Raw genomic sequence first — 21,760 nt, 5'->3', positions numbered from 1 at the left:
TATTTATTTACAGCAAATCCTTGATGATTAAAAAAAAAAAAAAAAATCAAGAGTATTTTTTTTACCCTAAAAATTAGGGTTCAAGAAAAATAAGGCGGGATGTTGCTTATTTAGAGATGACTGTCCAACCAATGTTATCGTCCTGATTTTCCAAGCCAGTAGAGATGCCTTTAACAGCACGGTGTTTTATATATACACTGCATCGTAAACTCCTCACTCCTTAACACCGTCCAAAATGAAGGTGATCTCCCATGCTTTGTAAAATTGCCTCATGCTAACTTAAAAGGATTTTTTTTAACATAAAAACCCATGCGTTAATGTGTGGAAAAAGCAAACACACACTTTTATTTATATATTTTTGTGATTTTTCATGAATTCACATTCTTCTTCCTTTTTTAGTAATAACTGTACTTGATCCTAGAATGACAAATAAGAGGGTGTCAGTGCTTGACATTTTATTCATTTTTATCACATTTTATGCCATATTCATTGCAGTTCAATCTCAGTTAACGGTTAGCTGAGGCTAATGAAATGAAACATGTTGCAATGACCTTAATGTACGAAATGTTACAAAGGAGGAATTTAGTAAGATATTTATATGGAAATACAGATTTGTATTTGTCTCTTCCTAAATATTGCTACCATGAGTGTTAGAAGACTACATTTTCCCCAATATAACAATGCACGTTTTAGAGTGGTAGGCAAGGTAATGCTCTTCAACTTAGTAAATGTTGTTATCTAGAAAGCTAACCTATAGGATCAGCATTAAATTGCTAGCCTTGCAATGCATCCAGGACCCACCAAGGGCAGAATGACCTTGGCCTACAGCAGTAGCCCTAAGAAATGGACCGTTTTTGTAGCCAGAAGATATATTCTCCCTAGAAAACTGCTTAGGTGGAGGTGATATTTAAAATAAAATTAACTTAATTAAAACAATTAACTGTTTTAACCATTCAGTAATGAAGCTGGCAACCTATCAGTACATGTGAATGAGCACATTTATGTCAATCTTTTTGCTTGAAAAGTGTATTTTCCATTTAAAACATGGTGAAGCTTTGTTCCATTTAATCCAGCTAAAGAAATGTGCGGGCATTAAGTCACTTTCTTTGTAGATACTGGGCATGGAATGAATGGTAAAAGGCTGAACTACACTTAACTCTGACTCTTTGGCTTCTTGTGGAGCCACTAACAATGTGGTCATGCAGGCAACCATGTTTAAGTGCCTGGTAGACCTGGTGGACAATAAAGCCTTGAGCTTAGGGGAACCTTAATGACCTTTAAGGAACTTGTTGACTAGAGCTTCTGTTGATAGGTATATGTTAACTTCAGTCTCAGCTGATGCAAACGTAAGTACCCCAAAAGTTTACTTAAATAATCACACATATATATATATATATATATATATATATATATATATATATATATATACTGACCTTATACAACATGCCATTATGAATAACTCTTCTTCTCAATATGCCGGACTTCTTTCTTTGTTTTCACTTTGTGTCCTTCAGTCTAAAATGAAGAAAGAAATATAAGCATAACCATAGGATAAGGAAAAAAAATGATCTGCAGACACAATAAAAAAAAAAAAGACAGTTAAGCACATTCCAAACTTCAGTGCAAATGACCGAGACAAATAGCAGAGGCAGAAGGCATCCCGTTACTTTACAAATATATAAGCAAAAATCTGCAAAACCAGATGCATACATAAAAAATACCACATTGCAAAAGATTAGTAGAACAAAAGTGTTAAAATATGTAGGAAATTAGGTACTCAGGACATACTACTTTACAAGTGATCAGTCTCACAACTGAAGTGGCATGGAAGCTGTATGGGGGTCCGCTATAACAAAAGTGTAGTGCTAAAAGCTTGATAGTCTTAATATTCCCAAAATAATGTGTAGGACCCAGAGCAGGCAACAGTGATGGTGATGTGTATGATTCTCTGAAGGTATAGGCCCACAATGTGAAGACGACGAGGCAAAGGAGAAACACTAAACAATGAAAAGGGAGAACAGACATTATGAAAAAGCACAAGAGAAGTTTCAAAATGAAATGGGGTGCGTGTGTGTGTGTGAGGGGTCTTAAAGGACCAGGGTGTTTGCAGACAGGAGCAAAAAGACAACAGAAAGTATGGACACAGAGAGTGAACAGAAGTTTGTAATGGTATAATCGGTAAAACAACATACAAACCATAGACACATACAATGCTTTGTGTTCCCTATGAAAAAAATATATTACATTCATAGAATTTGGGGTTTCTGTATGTCTTGGAGTTATGGTTGTCCAAGGAGAGCTTCCCAGAGGATTCATTAATTATCCCCAATTGCCCCCCACCGTGTCAGGCTACCATACAGAGATTTCACCCACCGTAAAATCCAACAACTGCAATGAATTCATTAAATTCTAGTCTGTATAAACTGTTACAAGCAGATAATATTTGGATTAAATAAAAAACAACATTATGGAAAAAGGTACACTACCAACACAACATTGATGGGTTATATTTGTAGCATTGGATATAGTTATCCGCACACAATCAACACATTAAACAACTCAACACAGTAAACGGAACCATGCTTCAGCACAAGAAGTTCTACTTGCCCCAACCGTAACTGTTCCACCAACTTTTTTCTCTTGTGGAACCACAACGCGTCTCACGACTTTCCGAGTTACCTATGAGAGGTAGCAACATTATTTGTTTTTCCTTAATGGCTAGAGCGTTACGAACAAGCATTCAGTGGACAAGGGGCAAGTCACACATTTTTTGCCTCTGAGCAATGAACTAATTCAGGAAGCTCAAGCAGCACAGCAAAACACAATTATTTACTTTTCTTGTGATGATATTTCCTTCTTCGTCTGTATACTGTTCTTCTGTAACAGATTCCCCGGGAATGTTTTTTGCTCTCTCTCCCTAAAGAGTGCCAGAGTATTAAATAATCGAAGTAGACACCCTCATCTTGCATGCGCACTCCAAACATGCAAAGTTACACCGGTTTTGTACATCATCATGCTAGGCAAAGATCTTGCTTACATCGCATATTAATGTTTAAAACAAAGTTCTACAACTGCTAGGCGTTTCTACTTTTTCATAAATTCAGAACCTGAATGAATAGGATGTGGCATGGTATGATAATAATAGAAAATAACGAAGTATATTCACTTTGGAGCAATGGACTTTTTCAACTGTGGAATACCATGACAAATAAATAATCATAAATAATCATTAGAAATGATTATCAATCATTAAAATAAGCCAAGGTATTACTCTATTCTTGGATTCTTGGTCTTTCCCCTTGCCAAACAGACCCCCCTTTTCTTATAGGAATGTTATTATACAGGTGTATTAAAAAATAATCAGGCTTCTAGAGGTAGAAGCTCAATGATCAGATCCCATGTCCAGTTGGGTGGCAACCAATTAAACAAGGGAGGTAAGTGAATAATGAATGTATTTCATGTAGATGTAGAATGTAATTATTGAATGTACTTATACTCAACTTCTTTGAACTGTATATTCCACCTTTTATTTCTGTTACACTGTACATCCCAGAAACCATTCTTGTTGGGCAAAAATACCGAAAATACCAATTTGTTACATTACATTACTATTTCTGTTAAAGGTCATGATAAAATAAAAAGAGCTAACATTTTCTATGTCATGTTATGTGTGACCGTACCTGGGAACCTTCCAGGGTAGGCTAGCTCTCCCTTTTCTGGGTGAGTGGTTTCATGTGGGTGTATGGCTAGCCATGTGTAGGGGCAGCCTTTAGATGGTGGGGTGTGGGCTTGGCGTTGGTAAAAAGTGGATGAGGAGTGAACATATCCAGACATCGCTCATCCACCCGGAGAAAGAAGATACTGACCCAGAGACCCAGTAAAGCAGGGCATCACTCTGTGATTATGCATATGATCTGACATCATCTTATCATTTTCTGTGTTAATCTGATATGCAGATTATTTTATCATACATATCCAGAAATGGCACATTACATTACAAATGTGTGTCTGGCTACATTTGTAAATACCATATCTGCATAGCCAAATGTAAAAAGAAAAATATGGATATCGTTGTGTCTTGTATGGGGTTTTAGAAAACATTAATTGAGCTCTAGCCGGTTAAGCAAATAAACCTTCACAGGAAATTTTATTCTTTCATAGTAACATAAAAAACCCAAAACATTTTAAGAAGCTTTTTCACTTCAATTGGCAACTTCAGTAAAAGATTTCTGTGAAGGGACTAGGCACTCAACATTACTAGAAATTACGTTTAAAATACTCCATTTACAAAACTCAGTACACAAACTCAGTATTTCAGTATGCAGTAAGAACTTAATGCAATTTATTGTTTTACCTAAACATGCCGCAGGTATATTTATTCTACAGGTCCTTCTACTATACATTGATAGAACATTGATGCCACCTTGACTAACAGTAAGTTAGAATCTTTCAGTAGATGTGACTTATTGGGATTTTTCTGTAGCATTTAATACAGTTCATCATAAAAGGTTACTGTACAAATTAAAAGAGATAGGTTTAGGCAACTGGATTGAACACTGGTTTAAAGATATTGTTCATAGAGTTGTTGTCCATGGAAAATACTCCAACTGGACAAAAACAGTAAGTGATGTACCTCAGGGTTCTGTCCTAGGCCCGCTACTATCTAATGTCAGTATTAATGATCTTGCTGTGGGTAATGAAAGCCATGTGTCAGTGTTTGCTGGTAACAGAATTAAGTAAGGAAATCCGACCTAATATAGACCCTTCTTCCTTCAAAGAGATTTGGTCGAATTGGAGGACTAGACGACCAAGAGGCAGATTAAATTTAATGTTGACAAATGCAAGGTTATGTATTTTGGGAAAATAAATAAATGTGTAAATTATACTATTATTACCTTAAATGGGGTTTTGTTATGGTGATCATTGAATTAAAAGGACTTGGGATATAATTGTAGATCAACACACTTTGTTCAATGTCAGTTAGCTGCTCCAAGGAAAAGTAAGATGTTGTCATCTATATAAAGTGGTATTGCCTTACAGTATGTCTGGGCACCTGCTCTTAAAAAGGACGTTATGTAGCAGAGGTATATAGGGCAGAAGTGGGATACAAAGGTAATGGAATGAAACAGCTTTGTTATAGAGAAAGGCTAGAGTAGAATTTGTTACATCCCCTTAGAGGGGGTATGACAGCATTTTACGAAACCATACGGGGACAATACCAGACACTCTCTAATAACCTGGTCATTAATAGGACGGTGCAAAGAACAACAGAGAGCTGGATATCACTAACCACAGATCAAATTAAGCAGATACCTCCAAATATTGATTAGATGCCATGCTAGAAGAATAGCATTGGTTATAACGACAGGATTAGTTAAAGCTTGTTGACCCAGTGAGAACTCTGATTGCTATTTTGGAGTCATGAAGGAATGTTTCCCCTTTTAAGGCACAATTGGAGATTGTTTCATTGTGTTTTTTTCTGTATCAACAGCACAAGGTTGAACTATATAACTATATATAACTTTATAACACATTGCAATTTTCATGAATAGTATTTTCCAAATTTACCAAAACATGTTGAGGTTGGCATGACTCCGTATAGGAGTTGTCCCAAAACCAATAAAACTTGATAACTGTAAAAGTCTTCAAAACATGCATTTAAGCCATTGAGGTAGGTTAGCAACACATTCCAAAACACATTTAAAATGTAAGTAAAACAAATGTTTTCTCTAAAGATAAATGTTAATGAATACCCTATTTCTGAAACAAAAAAAGCCCACCAACCAATCCATGCTGGTGCCGACATTCTTAACTATCAGCACTTTGTACCTTTAATATTAACCGCCGTCGAGTAACTTTTGTAGTCACCCTTCGTTCCTCATCTGAGCTTGATGCACTCTCATATTCACTGTCACTAGAATCCTGATAAATGCATTTTAGGCATGTTTTACCAGAAGACTTAAAAGAAAAAAAATATGTATTTGTATGTTTTATTCTATAAAACAAGAAGGAAATAGTTTTGTAGGACAATGATCATAATTCATATAAATATAGACAAAGCAATTGCATTGCGTATCCAGGGGGCAACAGGATGATTGCCCCTCCCTGAGATAGATGGAGGCATGCTCTGGGAGTAGGGATAAAGAGACAAGTCCAGGTGTCGGAGGGGGGGGGGGTCATGCAATGCGTGACCCTGCATCAAAGACAGGCTGATGCTTTGTGGGGTAAGTGAGCTGCGTGTCTGTCTGGGTATGCATGTTAGGGTCTGGCTGGGTATGCTTGTGAGTATTGTAATGTGTGACCATGTCTTTGTCTGGCTAGGTATGTAAGTATGTGTCTCTTGCGATTTTAGATCAGGGTTTTAAGGGCATGATCATGAGCTGAATTGCTATAAAAAGAAGCAATAAGAGTAAAACATGACATGCCTCGTCACAGAGATTTCACCAAATGGAATTTGCCCCCAGAAGCTCAACTACAAATTGAGAGCATGTTTTAGCGATGTACAAAGAGTTCAGCAATTCATTAATTTACATCATCCAAATGCAGAAATGTAAACAATTAGATGGTCAAGCATTTGCATTAAAGAATTAGACTCATATAGTTACAGTAATTTGAGCGTATTTTACACAATTAAGGCCGACTTTGGCAACCGAGTAACTCAGTGCAGACCCAAGAAAGGGCAATGACAGTACGTCATCACATTGTTTTTTTTAAATGGAAATGCTCAGTAGTGGCTTTAACAGCTTTTTAAAGCTAAATTAATGGCAAAGCACCCATTTACTTCCAAAGTAAAATACACTGTTGAATATAATTGGTTTATAACCAGTCTCAGGCTCAAAAAGCACTTGGTTGTTTGTACATACCGTGCATTGTTGCAAATGTCAGGTCATCTAAATAATACAGAACCTGTGGCCAGCGGCACCGTATACAGTGGCATGGATACCATGTCCATTAGGCCCTTAGATTTTCCTTTCATTATGCAATGAGCATAAACAAATCTCAGGGTCAGACTTTAACTAATATTGGAATATATTTGTCCTGACCCGCATTTAGTCTGGGACAGTTGAATGTCAGTTTTCCTAGAACTACAACTGAAAAGGCAGTCAAGGTGAAAATTCTTCATGCCCTCACTCATTTTATACCCCAAATGTTTACAAAGAGATTTTTGATATGTAAGAATTATTATCCTGTCCACTGTGTCCGTGGTACAGCAGACATTACTATCTAGTAATACATAATGATAAACAGATATGAGTTTTAATATTTTTTTCTGTAGCTTACAAGGCTATCCACTATCCACATAAAGTTATCAGCCAAGCATGGGAGATGTCCTTTTAATTTCTTAATTATACTGCAGGGCTGAATTTCATTTTTCTATACAAGAAGGAGTGCTGATATAAAAATATTATGATACATATGGCTTCAATATTGGGCAGGCTCTGAGAATTTTTTCTATTTAATTAATTTTTCTTTATTGAAACTGCAAGTTGTTCCACAACCGATAAATGTGTACTTTGTAGTGTTGTGCTAAAGCCAATGGTGTAGAATACACAAAGTTGCTGCCCGGCCAGATGTCGGATCTTGGTGCACAAACTGAGCCAGACCTGCCCAATGCTTTCAGCCCCTACGCATGTCCATCTGGTCGAGAATAAGAACTTACACTAAGATGGGGAGGAGGAACGTAATTAACTCAGCTCATACTCATAGTGTTTTTGGAATACAATTATTACAAAATTATTGGGATATCATGGTAATAGGATTGTTTTTTATAGCATAGTATAGTAGGCAACACATTGGACTGTTACACACAAATACATTTGTCAATAACTAAGTGTATACCTTTTGTTCTGAAGATGATCCTTCCTCGACATGAATGCTTGATCTGCATTTTCCTTCTTCAGGCCCTGCTCTTTTAGCACTGATAGGCAGTGAGCTTCTATGCTCTCCTATTACAGTCTTGCTTGTTGCCTCCATGGATTTCTGATGTACTGTTGGTGAGGTCTGCTCACCTTTACCATTAGTTCCCTGGAAGGTTTTTGGTTTTATATTTTGTCTCTCATTCAGTTTTATATCAGCCTCGGGAATAGTAGATCTTGTCTTGCCCTCTGTTATTGACTCGGAAGGACTAACACTAGACTCTAACCTTCCAACTTCTCCTTTAAGGTATGAGGTAATGGACTCATGGCTACAAAAGAAAAAGCAAACACCAAAATAAACTAAAACATTTCCTACATAAAATGAAAAAGAAACTGTGCAGTACATACACTGTACACATCAACCTAATTACCAACATGTAATAGATATCAAAATATTTTTAAACTGCATAGTCTACCAAGACAGAAGAACTGTGCAGCCAATTAAGTCCTGCTACAAATAACTCTATTCTCTACACATATGCATACCATGTTATCATAGTGCCAAAATATGGTTCAAGGACCTTGTTGTAAAAAAAAACATTTTTTAGTGTCCACCATATTGGGGTAGAGTCTAACCACCATAAGGATTATAATTTTGAAGATTTATCTATGAGTATTCAACAAATTAAATTCAGGTCAACGTTTTCTGGAGTGGATGGAGACCCTGTCCTGGAGAAAAGTAGTGGGAACACTGTGCTGAATTTGCTTTGGACACTTTCATTTGACTTTTAACTCCTAACACAAATAACTAATGGGATTTTGTCTTTGAAAAAATGAAAATATCTCATCCTGCTATTCTCAATAACCCTATCCCTTTGGGTCTTTAGGGTCCGAGTTCAATACGCCACCTTTATATGAATTTACTCTTGTAAATCATATAAAAGGGCCCAGGATAACTGGGATATGCTTTTTTTCATCATATTAAGCACAATGGAAAGAATGCTAGCTCTTTAGAAAAGTTTATTAATGCCTGTTTTTTCTCTACCTCATATAAAAAAGCATAATTAAATATGTTTGCATTTCCAAAATTGAACATGAACAAAACACAAGATAATTGAATACTGTACATACCTGTCGTCCAATCGTTCCAATAGTTCGCTACTCATTTTGCGATCTGGAGTTGGTGGTTCCACATTGATGCTGGAAGCTTCACTATGCCAACCTGTAATTGAAGACATTTCACGTTCTGCTTGTTCAACATTTTTAAGAATGTCCTGCACTTTTTCCTCTGTCATCTCCTCTGACTCATTTTTTTCAAGATGAAAATGCTTAAATAGGAATTTAAGCCTTTCTTCTGTCATTTCCTCCTCAGGACCAGACATTTTTTTCTTATACTGTAAACTTTCACCGGCTTCTTCGTTTGATTGGAGTGGTGCATACCCAACAGACTTTTCAACTTCGACGGAGCTACCCTCATGTTGTGGTTCGTCAGACAGTTTTATGTCTTCAAATCTTATGCGATGAATAACCATTTCATAAGAGGCACCTGGACTTTGAATTAAGACATCGCCTTTGCTGTCATCTAGGGATGTGTCTTCTGCAGCCACCACTGGTGGGGCTGATAAGTTATCACCATATCCCTGAGGACTTACTACCACATCACTCAGTCTACTAGGAGTTCTAAGGGGTGACTCTAGACTAGAATTATCGCTAAAGAAATCATCCTGGTGGAGGGGGTTGGGAGGAACATAACGCAAGCCAGTAGGAGTTTCCAGTTCCACTTGAATGGCTGGATAACCTAAGGAAGACAGTACACTTCAACGGAATGTAATGAAATATGAAACTGAAAAATACATGCATGCAGAATGTTATAATAAAAATGACTTAACCAAAATATGGAATGAGTGAAGTTATGAGCCAGCAAGATTGCCTTCTAAACATCAATTTCACTAGTATTGTGGTTTTCAATTAAATATTTAAGTGCCACATGTATATCTTTTGTTTAGATCTATTGATCTGAGGCCTTTGGACGTTATATATATCCAGCGTATGATTTATATATAATAAGTCACGATAAAGTGACTCTAAATAAGCACATATGTGTGAGGTCCATATTTATAGATTTTTTTTAAGTATTATACAGCAATAAATATATGGTAGCTGGAACATGTGAAGTAATAATTTGCTCTAGTTACATAAGACAACAATGTATGTTGGATCATATTTAATTAAATTGTGAACTTTTACAAATATTTCATATATTTATTTTGAAGTTCTGTGTTTTTGCTAAAAATTACATATAAAAAGTGCCCCTGGAAACAATATATCCTCAAACATTAGAGTCAGAGGATATAGCGCGATACCGAAACATGCCATGGAGCGTTTCCAATGTAATGCATCTAAAGGAATGCTAAAAGAGGGGACTAGGGAGTCTAGATAAATATTTCAGGCACAGAAATAACTAGCGGATATATAGGATGAGATGAATATGGTGATCTTGAAGACTGAAGAGATGATGTTGACATAGGTAAGATCAGAAACACTAACCAAAGAGAGAAAACAAGAAAAAATGAGCAGTGAAAACACATGTACACATCTAGAGACATACAGACTGTAAGATTATGAGGCGCATGACGTGAAAATAAAATGTACGTCCCCTGTTCACTTACTGCCGCCCTAATTACATTTCTTGGCAGGGATGGCTGAAACGCTAGGAGCATTATGGCTCCACTTCTACAGGACAAAAAACAAATTGCAGCAGACAGAGCTTAAAAAAGAGTAATAAGTACCAATGGCACCATCTCTAAAACAAATCGGCTCCTAGCAACTGAAAATTATTGCTTAAGGCTTCGGTGACTGCAGTCTGGGTGATTATGCAGCACATCAATACAATTATAACACAAATGCTAGCGGTTGAGTTCTTTTTCCAAGAGGAGCTGGAAAATTAGCAGATTTTTTTTCATAGGAGAGAAAAGTAGAATATAGTCTGGTCTTGGGGAGGTGTGCAGAATTCAGAGGAGAAGCAGGAGCAAGCGGTACTTAATTATAAAGAAAGCGGAAGCAGACCGACCAACAACTTAACCTGAAAAAAGACTGATATTTACATTATCAAATGCATGCTCTGAGAATAAGTGTACATTCATTTTATTAAATATGACATGACATTTATTAAATGTCTGTAGAGCAAAATGTATATTACAATATCAATGCTTCACTCTATGCATGGTTCCTGATATTACTTTTGAACAAACGCTACGGCTTTTAATATATGTCAGAGCATTCTATCCTCAGCCACACACAATATGGAATTAAGCCGCCAAATATAAAGAGGACTTATTCCAGGAAAATTGCTTTGATAGTTTTGCTTATATGATTTCTAAAATTTCAGTTGTGTGGCACAGAAACAATTTGTGTGTTAAAGCTGCAGAAACCACGTGATAGGCCAGTAAACAAGACACTAGCCAACACGGCTGTGAGGGAGTCCACTCAACGAAGCAACATCATGTTAGAAAAATATAAAAAATCTTCCATTACCATCAACAGCAGAGTCATGGAAAAGGTTGTTGTCATCTGCAAAACTTCTGGTGCCGCTAATGTTTCCATAATCAAATATTGGCCCTTCCAGCAATGTCACAATATCTATTCGGTTAATTTTTGTCAGAATATTGGTTAAGGCATCAGCTAAAGGGGAAAGAAAACCAGATAAGATTCTTTAATAAAACACATTATAAATGCTTTAAAAACGCACACGTGCACTCTAAATTGTTTAATATTTTATTCCGGCTAGCTTATCAAAGGTGAAAAGAGGTACTTTTATGGTTTAGTGATGATGCGTATCCTGTTATGAGGTATCACCGCCATGCTTGGTTGGTAAGGCCTTGCTATTAATATGGAACCACTTATTACTTCACACATTATTCTAGGTTATATTTTTTAAATATAATGGGTAATACACTGAGGGAATTCAAACATTCTTGCACATAAACAAACAAAACAAAGTTTTCACCTTGTTGTGAAAGGGTTTTGTATACTCACTTGTCGCATTTTTTCCATCTCTTACGACCCATTTTTTCAACAACATAAAACTTTGCGTGGCCAAAGAATTTGGATTCTCAACACGAATTTGATTAATTTCATCGACAGAAAAATTCAATTCTCTGGCCAGTTCTGTAAATTGAAACAATTTTGCTTAGCAAGATACCAGAAACTCATTTTAAAAAGAAAATATGAAAAACCAAAGAGCATAAGCTGGACTGTGTTTCTTCTATGGCTATACATGATAATAATTAGGATCCACAGACCATGAAAATAAAATTCCCCCATGGAAAATAGTTTTCACTTCATATTAAAATACTTTTGAGCAATGTTGAGAAAGAATTTGTACATTTTAGTGGTATTGCGAGCAAACAAAATTTGGAAAAAAATCTACTTGTAAAAATATATTTGTCTCTTTGTTAATGTCATTAATATTACTAATGTTAGTATTTTTGTATATTTACACGTATATTTTACACTATAGTTTACTTTAAGCCCAAATTGCTATGTGATGCCTACTTGTTAGTTCTACAGATTGTAGTGCCCGATTGAACGATGACACTGTATAAATAAAGAAAATAATAAATATTCCAAATACAATTACCTGTCCAGCTAAGACCCAAATGATCGGCAACAATTGCCATCCTTATGTCAGTGCGCTCGCATGGGCTCTGAGGACCTGCAATTTACAAAGCCACAATTAAACCTAAGTCACGTTACCTTATTTATGTGTGTAGAATTAATAGAAAATGTCTAGTGCTGCTATTCTATGAAAATTTATTATGATTAGTGAGCTACAAAAAAAAAAAGTTTATTACAAAAAAATTACAGCTTGTACTTTGTACGTGTAGGAAGTAGAAGTATAAATATAAATATGTGTGCAAAGTTCTGGAATGGAACTACATGCCAAGTTTACATGATGTGGTAGTGAAGGAGTGGTGTAATGTATTCTCTATGGTGTAATTTCTGCATGCTTCTCTAACTCACTAGAGTGTAACTTTAAATAAAAAAAAACAAGAAGTATAAGACACAGGACACAGATGACAATGAAAGAATGGAAACTAACATAGGTCACTCCACAAGCAATCACGACAGTTCATGCACTAAGGTCAACAAGTCGAGAGGTTTACAAACTAGGCTGGATTTCCACGATGTGAGCTTTTACAGCTCCAAAAACCTGACTGCCTTTTATTCTCACCAGTCCTTCTACTGCTCCTTCTCTCACTGTCGGTCTTTTCAATCTTTGATTTTAAAGATGCTGCGTCTACTTTCATGTCTTTAGCAGACCTCGAAGTAACAGAAGGCTGGGACACTTGAGTGACTTCTGATAATGATGTGTTTCTTGAGGTACTGTCTTCATCATCAGAGATCTCAGTTTGCATTTTCTTCTCTTCATCAGAAAGACGATCCGCAAGCTTTATTGTCTCACCACTAATTCCCTTAAAATATTCAATAGAATGTTTACAAACCTCACTAAACTCACACTTCTTTGTCTTGGCTGGTGGAGTGGAATTCGGTGGAGATCTTACCTTTACGGGTAATTTTGAAGGAGCTGGCTTAACTGCTTCCTTCTCTGTATTTGTCTGTTTCTGTTTTGGTATACATCTCTTTTGCATTGGTGGATTCAATCTGTTGATGTTTTTTACAGGAATCTTAGATTTTACTTCTGTATTTGATGTATTATCAAGTTTTGTCTGTATCTCACACTTGCTTGGCAATTTATTTTTAGTAACCAAGGCGCGTGTGCTACTAACCTGGTTAGAAATTAGTGATTTAGATGGTGTTGCCTTAATAGGTAGTTTGGATCTTGGCCTATTCCCTACAGGCTCTATTGGTTTTTGGTCACCTCTGTGTATACTTCTCTTATCCCTATCAATATACTGATTAGATACTTCTACTCCCTTACCTGTACTACCTGTCATTTTGCTGACCTTTTTTACAGGCTTAGTTTCACATTCCTTAGTAAGTACCAGATTAATTGCATTATTATTTATATTTAAAATTAAAGAATCTAAGTTATTATTGTTGTTATAATTTTCAGCCTGTAAATCATGTATTTCTATGTGACTACTTACATTATCACTACTGGATAGATTTGTAAATGCAGCTTTGTTATCATTATTTAAACTCTGCGGACTCGGCAAAGTCTCTAATTTATCAGACACTTCACCAGTGCCATCCTTCTTTGTGGACATGGTTGAGGCAGATATGCCCATTTTTATTGGTGTGCGCAATTTAGGGTCAATTTTAGAAGTGGTAGTATTCGATGATGACTTATCCAATGATATATTACCATTTGTTCCATCAAGACAATCTCCACTGGTCTGGATAGTAGTATGTTCAGCTGACGTGGTCTCTACTGTATTCCCTAGGATGGGTTCTACCAAGATGTCCCCTGACTGTGGAAGTGTGATGGTGGTAATTTTGTCCCCTTCCCCCTTCTCCCCTGACTTCCCTTCAGAATTATGCTCACCAATCTGAAAAAATTGGAGTCTTTCTTCAACAAAATCCCGCTTGCTCATGTCAATAGCACCACTGCGTGTCATCTCAAACATCTTCCCTTCATGAAATGGGAAGGGATTGGGCTCACTTGTTGGGGTACTTTCATCTGTAGGGGTTCTGGCAGGAGTTGTATCTGGAGTGGTTGCTTGTGATCTATCCTCTACAGCCAGACTGAAAGGCTTTGGCTCTTCATCCTTGGATTTTGTTTCAAATACATCATCATCCCCAGCTTTACTGGACCAAGGATCGAAGTCTAAACTTTTTGTTGCCACTGTTTTAAAAGGAGTTGCAAATTCTTCATCTACTTTATAACTGAAGTATGTATCTGGAAATACTGTTCGGTCAGGGTGCCTTCCTTCCAAAGTAAAAAAATGTACTCCTGATTTTTTATCATCTTGATCACCCTTCTTTTCGTCTGAGATTTTTCTACATGGCTTATATTCCTCAATTACTACTTTGTCCTCCTCTTCGATAACTTCAAGCTTACTTTGGCTAAAGCTACGATCGCTATGTTTTAGAACACCTTCTTTACCCCATGGTTCCTTCTTTATTTCAACATCTTGGAGGTGGCTAAGTTTAGGATCTCCTTCTGTTAGTCCATCATCTTCATCCTGCAAATCATAGCCATCAAGAGAATCAATCTCAGTGGCGTCCGTATCATGGGAGAATTCTGCAGTGGTTGCTATGGAGCACTCTGTGATCGATTGATCGTTGTTACCATTTTGTTCTATATCATTAGGTGGTGAATTCAAACCTATTTCAGATTCATGAGCTTGTTTTCCATTCTCATTGATTTTTGAGCATTCCTTTACCTCCTCATCTTTTATTTTAAAGGTGTACTTCTTGATTGCAAAAGGTTGGATAACTGATTCATCATCACTTGAATCACTCATATCTAACTCAGGGGGGACAGGAGAAGGTGGCTGTACCCATATCACAGGTTCAGCTGAAAGAAGTTTGTCATGATCATCTTGCAGATTAACCTCCGTCAATTCTATTTCGCTGTCAGTGGAATTGTCCTGATTCTTTCTTCTAGACTCACTTTGTTCCGTGTCTAAAGGAGGGGGAGGTGGAAATTCAATATATGCCACCCTATTGTCTTTTGATCTTTTGGTCAAATCTTTATTAACATTAAGAGATTGTATAATATCACTATGCTGCATATCTGCAACAGAAGGTAATTTGACTATTTCTTCCTCATCTGATTCCTCTGATACCTCAGGTATAGGACTTGGCTTTCCTGGTATATATGCCATGAGCGAGTCTGGGGTTTTAGAGTTAAATTCATAGCTCACTTCCTCTGAACTAGGGGTTTCTGGGGTTAAAGGACTTTTGCCTGAACTATCTATAAATGATACTTGCTCCAGGGTATCATCTTCTGGGCTGCCTTGGGGGGATGGTGGCTGTTTCTGTGGTTTAACAGTAAAAAGAGTCCCTTTTGTCTCTTCTATTGTTCTACTCTCCTGACTAACATTTTTAATGCCTCCCTGCTGCTCCTCTCTTTCATATTGCTTTCCTACTTGCACAATGCTGACATAAACTGGTAAAGTTTTGATTTCTTTTAAAACTTCTGTTCTGGCTATTGAATAGTTTCTACCTATTTCAACACGATCATGTGTCCCAGATGAACATTCTTTAACAGGACTACATTCTAAAGAATCAGGGGACTTAACAGGAGATATCTCTGAATCCTCATTAGGAGATAACCCTAAGTAACACTGAGCCTGATGGAGTTTTACATCGGAACGCCTATTGTTTTCACCTGCCACGAAAGCCGAATGCAGTATGTCAGGTTTAAGGATTGTTGACGTTGTTGGTTTTGTCAATTCAGATTGCAGTTTTGATTGGCTATTAGGGCCATCAGCACCGAGAAATGTTCTCCTGTCTTCAGTAACTCGGACAGGAATGTGTGAAGAATTTACCAATTCCTGTTTTTGAGGATCACTTGTGTATCCTCCTTCTTTCCAAGCAAGTTCAGTATATAGAACTTTTTTTGAAGGAGATTTAACACAGCTATCTTTAAACTCTCTTGAGCATAAACCATTTCTGGAAGCAGCTTGCTCGTTTTCAGCCTCATCAACTGGAAAATGAGAACCACTGTTAACCATCTCCTTATCTTGTATAACAACATGTGAAAGTGTTTCCTTCTGTGTTTTGTTTTGTCCGGACATCTCCCATGTTCTGTAAATCTTTTTGTCTGTTGACAATGAGGATACTGCTGAACTTACATCAGATATTTGAATTTGTGCATCAGACAAGTGGTCTTTCTGTCCTACACTTGTCTTTTCAACTTTGTTATCTATGAATCCACCATTGCTTTTAATGAATTCTTTGAATTTGGAACATTCTTCATTAATTGCCTCAGTGATAGAATCCTTGAGCAGATTTATTTCTCCATTGGTTTCATCTGTGGCTTTTTGTTGCTTTTCCCTTGTCTGAAATTGAAAAAATGGCAGTCGGCTATCCTGTAGTTTTTTAACTGGAATTTTAGATGGGCTGTTTTGTTTTTTTTCGTCTTGAACATTGTCTTTACTTTTCAAATTTATGCTTTGCTCAAATTTTAGTTTTATAGAGCTGAGCTTTGATTGTTTTAATTGAAAACCAGATTGTGAGCCTGATTTAGCCTCATCTGCCTTTTCTTCGAACAGCCTTTTCTCAGGACTACATGGCAAACTGGTGGCTTTCCTTTCATCGACCCTGGCAATGGATTTTCCATCATGAGTAATTTGATGCATTTTACTCCAGTCCTCACTGGATGTCCTCAGATCTGTAACCAGTACTTTTTCTGGGCTACTGTTAGTAGAACTATGACCAGAAGCAAATTCTTTACCTTTCATTTTATGGGGCTTTTTTTCTGGAGATTGTAATTCATCATTAAGTTTTTCAGTTTTGTCCCGAAAGAATTGTGATACCTCAGTCAATTTTTCCTCTGCCTCTTTAACAGTCCTGTCGACCCTGTCTTCATACAACAACTTTTCTCTACCTCTATCTAGCCTGTCCTCAGTGAAGCGCATCCACATAGCATGTTTGGGGCTTTTGGGATCTCCAGCATAGTGCAACACTGTAACTTTATCAAAAGAATCATTACTTGATAATTTACCTATACCATTTTCGGAAACATCTTTGTACAATTTTGAAAGGATTTCTTTTTTAGGAGTAATGATCATTTTTCCTCTGCCTTGTTTGTCATGCCGCTGTAAGTCTGAGCCAAGGAGCAAAGCATGATCTGTTATTGAGTCATCTGTATCAGAATGCGACATGTCTAGTTTTTCAGAAAGGAGCATTTTTTCAGCAAATCGGTAAGATTCTCCTCGTAGTTCTGAAAGCTCATCATCATGGTACTCTACAGACTGCTGACTTAATAATTTTAGTGTTTTATATGATTCGTCTGATAGAAGCTGGGCTGAACTTGGACGGCTATCTTCTTCCTGAGATACTGGGGTGTTTACCCTTGAAGATTCTAGGTAAGATGGTAGAGACTCTTCAGCTGTGAGCTCCTCTTCTTCTGCCTGCACTTGATCATCTGAACATGTAAAAAAGTTATTTCTTTCTGTCACTGCACCTCCCTGACTTATGTCTCTTTGGTACACATACATTTCTTTTTCTGGGTGCTTTTTGGTTTCCCTAATAATGACTTCAGTAGGTTCAGCTTGGTTACCTTTTTCAATATGCACCTCAATTATGCGTTCCAGTTTTGGTTTCATTTTGGTGTCTCTCTCAGAGTGTTGCTGTGATGTGTCTGTGCACTTCTGAACATCTGACGCTTTTGATGGTTTGTGCTCAAAAAGACCTGCAAGCTCTTTAGACGGGTCACGGCCTGACTGGAAAGCTTTCATTATGTCATGAACAGACATTGTTTCCTCAATTCTTTCTGACTTGGTCTCACCACATGGGGGTGTATGATAAACCATTCTAGTTGTAGTAGTAATATGGGTTTCTTCTTTAACACATACACCTTTGCCAATAACACATTTGTGGTCATCTTCTTCATTCCCAGCCTTTATCTGGAATGCTTTATTTTTTACTTTTAATGACCCAGTAGGACTTTGTTCAAGCTCTATAAAGGTTGGCTCTGAGGGCGGTGTTTCACTTTTTTCCGATTCAGGAAGGTCCCCATTGGAAGACTCGTAGCTCCTGATAACATGGACTACTTCTGTTCGTGTTTCTGTTATAACTGGTGGGATGGGAACATCATGGAAAAGTGGTTTAGGACCCGTGCTTTCTGCACTTTGTGGGGCTGATGGAGTCTTTTCACTTCTGGTTTCAAACCCGCTGTCTGACAAAGGACTCTTGTCTTGCTCATGCTGTGAAAAATCATCAGGAGACTCTAAAATCATTTCTGTTCCAAAAATGGAATCTGACATTTTACATAATTCCTTTTCTGAAGCTGAAGATCTCATTGAAGAGGGGGGCATTTTAAGCTTATGGTCCTGCAGATTTATTGCTGGCTTCAAAACTCTTTTTTGTCTTTCCTCCCCTTCTTTTTTCCCATCATCATATTTGTATTTTAAGTTAGAAAATGTATTCCCCCCAATGTCATTTGTCAAATAATCAATCACTTTGGTCAAATTATAGTCTTTTTCAGACATAGTTCTATTTCTTATCTCTACTCTCTCAGGTGCATAAGTTGGTATGCCCATACTGGCACGCTGTCTTGCTTCTTCAAGCTCCTCATTACTAAATTCTACCCAGTCCTCATCTGATGAGTGATCCTGATCACCTGAACATTTACCTTCCATGAAGCCATCTTTTTTTAAAATTTCGCTTACTTTTACTAAGTCCTCTTTCACCTTTTCAACAATTTTAAAAGGTTCTTCATCCTCAATTCTGACTTCTTTAATCAATTCATGGGGAAATGATTTGTCCTCTGATGTATCAGTCTGTAAAATTGCTGTCATTCTCATTAAATCTTCTTTCATGTCTGCAACATCCTTCAGTATCTCCTGACTGGAAGATAATGGTGATGTTGTGGCTAATTTTAGAGCCGCAGTTGACAGAAATAAAGGTGTTTTTACAGGAGAGGAAATCCGGCTGAACTGGGTAGGTGTGTCTGTCGATAAAACTTTTGAAGGTGATAACAGGGCGGCTGCCGACTTTGTCAGAGAAGCAGACTCTGAGAGTTTTTTTATAGTTGGCTCGGATAAGACATTAACTACAGAATACACCGGCACAGTTATTGTTTGAGAAGTCACAGACGAGGTAGTAGAGGACAGCGTAGATCTAAAGGTTGTGTAGACTGAACAAGCTGCAGGACCTCGAATAGTTTGAAAAGCTGAAGATGTTGATGGGAATGACCTGAGAGGTGAATATGATGTTTGAGTTGCAGTGGGATCAGTATCATTTTTCTCTGGTGTTTCCAGAGCAGTATTAACAGTTGACGTAACAGATTTTGTAACTGTGGATATTTTATCTTGCAAATTGACTGCAGATCCATTAATATAATTTGAGCACAGTGAGTACTTTAAAGGTGACACAGACCCATTTACCAAACCAACTTCCCTGGGCACATTTCCCAGTTTTAAAGGAGAAGACAAGGAAGGCACCGGAGTTATTTTTGAGGAAGCAACAGCAGGCGAAACTACGGACTTTAGAGGTGAAGATGAAAGTGACCCTGCAGATGTAATGATTGATTTAAATGGTAGAGTTGAAGAATACATATTAATATTTGACTTAGGGGATGCTGGAGGTGTCATTGTAATGGATGATCTTTCTAAGAGGGACCCAGCAGTGGAAACCGGAGAAGTCCTGGAGGAAAAAACAGAGGCTGCTGAAAGCCCTTTGAAGGCTGAAGTATCAGCTAATGTAGGCGCTCTAATTGGAGAACCAGTGGAGCCTTGAATTGTATATGGACTCTGCGTCACAACAGTTTTTATTGGAGATGATACTGTCCGAAATGATCTAATTGGAGATGCTACATCACTGACAGATTTAACAGACGATGTAGTAGAAGCTCCTAGTGTGGATTTTATCGGAGAAGCAGAGGAGACCGACCAAATTGATTTTAATGGGGATGCTGATGGGGTATTAGAGGAGGAGCTTGACAGAGAAGTAAAGCCTGATTTAGTTTGTCCGGGCACTGTGATTGGAGCAGTGGTCCAGGACTGGTATGGTCTTGTTGGAATGCCTGGCTTGTATGAATAAGTAGCAGGTACTGGTCTTGTTGGTCCTGCGCTCCGATCAACTGGTTCTTTCAGGTTTAAATTAAAATTAAATGCAAAATTAACGAAAAATGATTGAAAAAAACAGAGAGACCAGAGAAAAAAATGGTCAGTAAAGTTTATAACATTTTAAAAGCAAGTACAACTGTTTTTTATGTCAGAATAATGGTGAAGATGATGATGCGGGGATTGAAATAAGAAGATATCCTTGATATGAAAATGAGCCACGGACATAAGCAACGTAAAATGGAGAACAATAAGCAAATGGAAACCAAAACCACAAAAGATGGAAGACAGAAAACTACACGTATTTACAGAAAAAAGAAAAGAGCTACTGAAACTGTCTTTTGACTTTCTGATGTGCTGATTTGTAATAATAAAGTAAGTTTTTTGCCCTCTTAAATACAGTGTACATTGTCACGGTGGGGTTAGTGCTTAGAATTAGTAAGTCTTTTTTGTCTTTCTCTGGTTGTACCATTATGTAACAAACACTATCGTTCATTAAACAACAATAAATGTGTAAACTTCATTTTTCTTTCACTTCAGAACTATACATGCAGACATCCGATTTATTATGTGACAGGCAAGTACGGTGCAAACCATGGAGAAACTGAGAATTGATCAAATCTATTTCTTCCATGCAGAATTGGTAGATTTGTTGCACAATCACAAAGCCAATAAGAGGTTTTATTTTCAGAAATTATTTTTGCTTGAATTTTATTTCATGCTGTCATTTTTTTTTTTTCATGTTTGATATAACCAAAGGGAAAAAAAAACATGGAATGTAATGGATTTAAAACAAAAGCATGTGTTGGGTTGATGATGAAACAGGTATTTTTGAGGATGTGGTCAAGCAGGGTTAACAAAAAAAATGTGTTACGTATACAAGCGTGCATGGAATGTTATGTTGTAACAAGCAATGTATTAAGAAAATAGTATTTTATAATGTATTTCCCAAAACCAGTCAGAAGGAAATATTTTCAAAAATGACTGTTTTTCGGAAATTGTGGCACACCATATACATTCATATAATATTTTAAAAGAAGAGTTAATGATTTCTACCACATAGTCAGAGTTTTGTGAACTACATGTATGAAAATTTCACAGGTACGTGAAAGTGCCTCTGTCTGAGTCTAAATCCAGCAGTACGCAACTGTGGTGGGTATTCCAATAAATACATTTATGACTTCCACAAACCCGGACACTGAC

The 21,760-nt window shown here is 37.1% G+C and overlaps 1 protein-coding gene across 2 annotated transcripts in view; it reads right to left on the bottom strand.

Annotated features, from left to right (window-relative positions):
* Nucleotides 1-1,449: 1,449 nt before the first annotated feature.
* LOC149299004 (ankyrin-3-like) overlaps nt 1,450-21,760 on the bottom strand; it is a 138,309-nt gene continuing 117,998 nt past the window's right edge. Inside the window, exons 37-44 of one of the 2 annotated variants that reach the window (XM_089486694.1) lie at nt 13,090-20,574; nt 12,496-12,570; nt 11,892-12,023; nt 11,391-11,537; nt 8,988-9,078; nt 7,840-8,185; nt 5,054-5,056; nt 1,450-1,515 (exon numbers count right to left, since the gene is read on the bottom strand). In XM_089486694.1, the coding sequence (XP_089342820.1) occupies nt 1,450-1,515; nt 5,054-5,056; nt 7,840-8,185; nt 8,988-9,078; nt 11,391-11,537; nt 11,892-12,023; nt 12,496-12,570; nt 13,090-20,574 (8,345 nt within the window). Of the gene's footprint in view, nt 1,516-5,053; nt 5,057-7,839; nt 8,186-8,987; nt 9,136-9,408; nt 9,655-11,390; nt 11,538-11,891; nt 12,024-12,495; nt 12,571-13,089; nt 20,575-21,760 lie in introns of both variants that reach the window. The other variant, XM_089486695.1, reaches the window with a different exon arrangement.

Source organism: Sceloporus occidentalis, unplaced genomic scaffold (genome assembly GCF_023333645.1).
Source record: "Sceloporus occidentalis isolate IW3139 unplaced genomic scaffold, rSceOcc1.0.p SCAF_30, whole genome shotgun sequence".
Taxonomy (NCBI): Eukaryota; Metazoa; Chordata; class Lepidosauria; order Squamata; family Phrynosomatidae; genus Sceloporus; species Sceloporus occidentalis.
The sequence above is the reverse complement of the archived record's forward strand: the minus strand, read 5'-3'. Positions and strand labels throughout refer to the sequence as shown.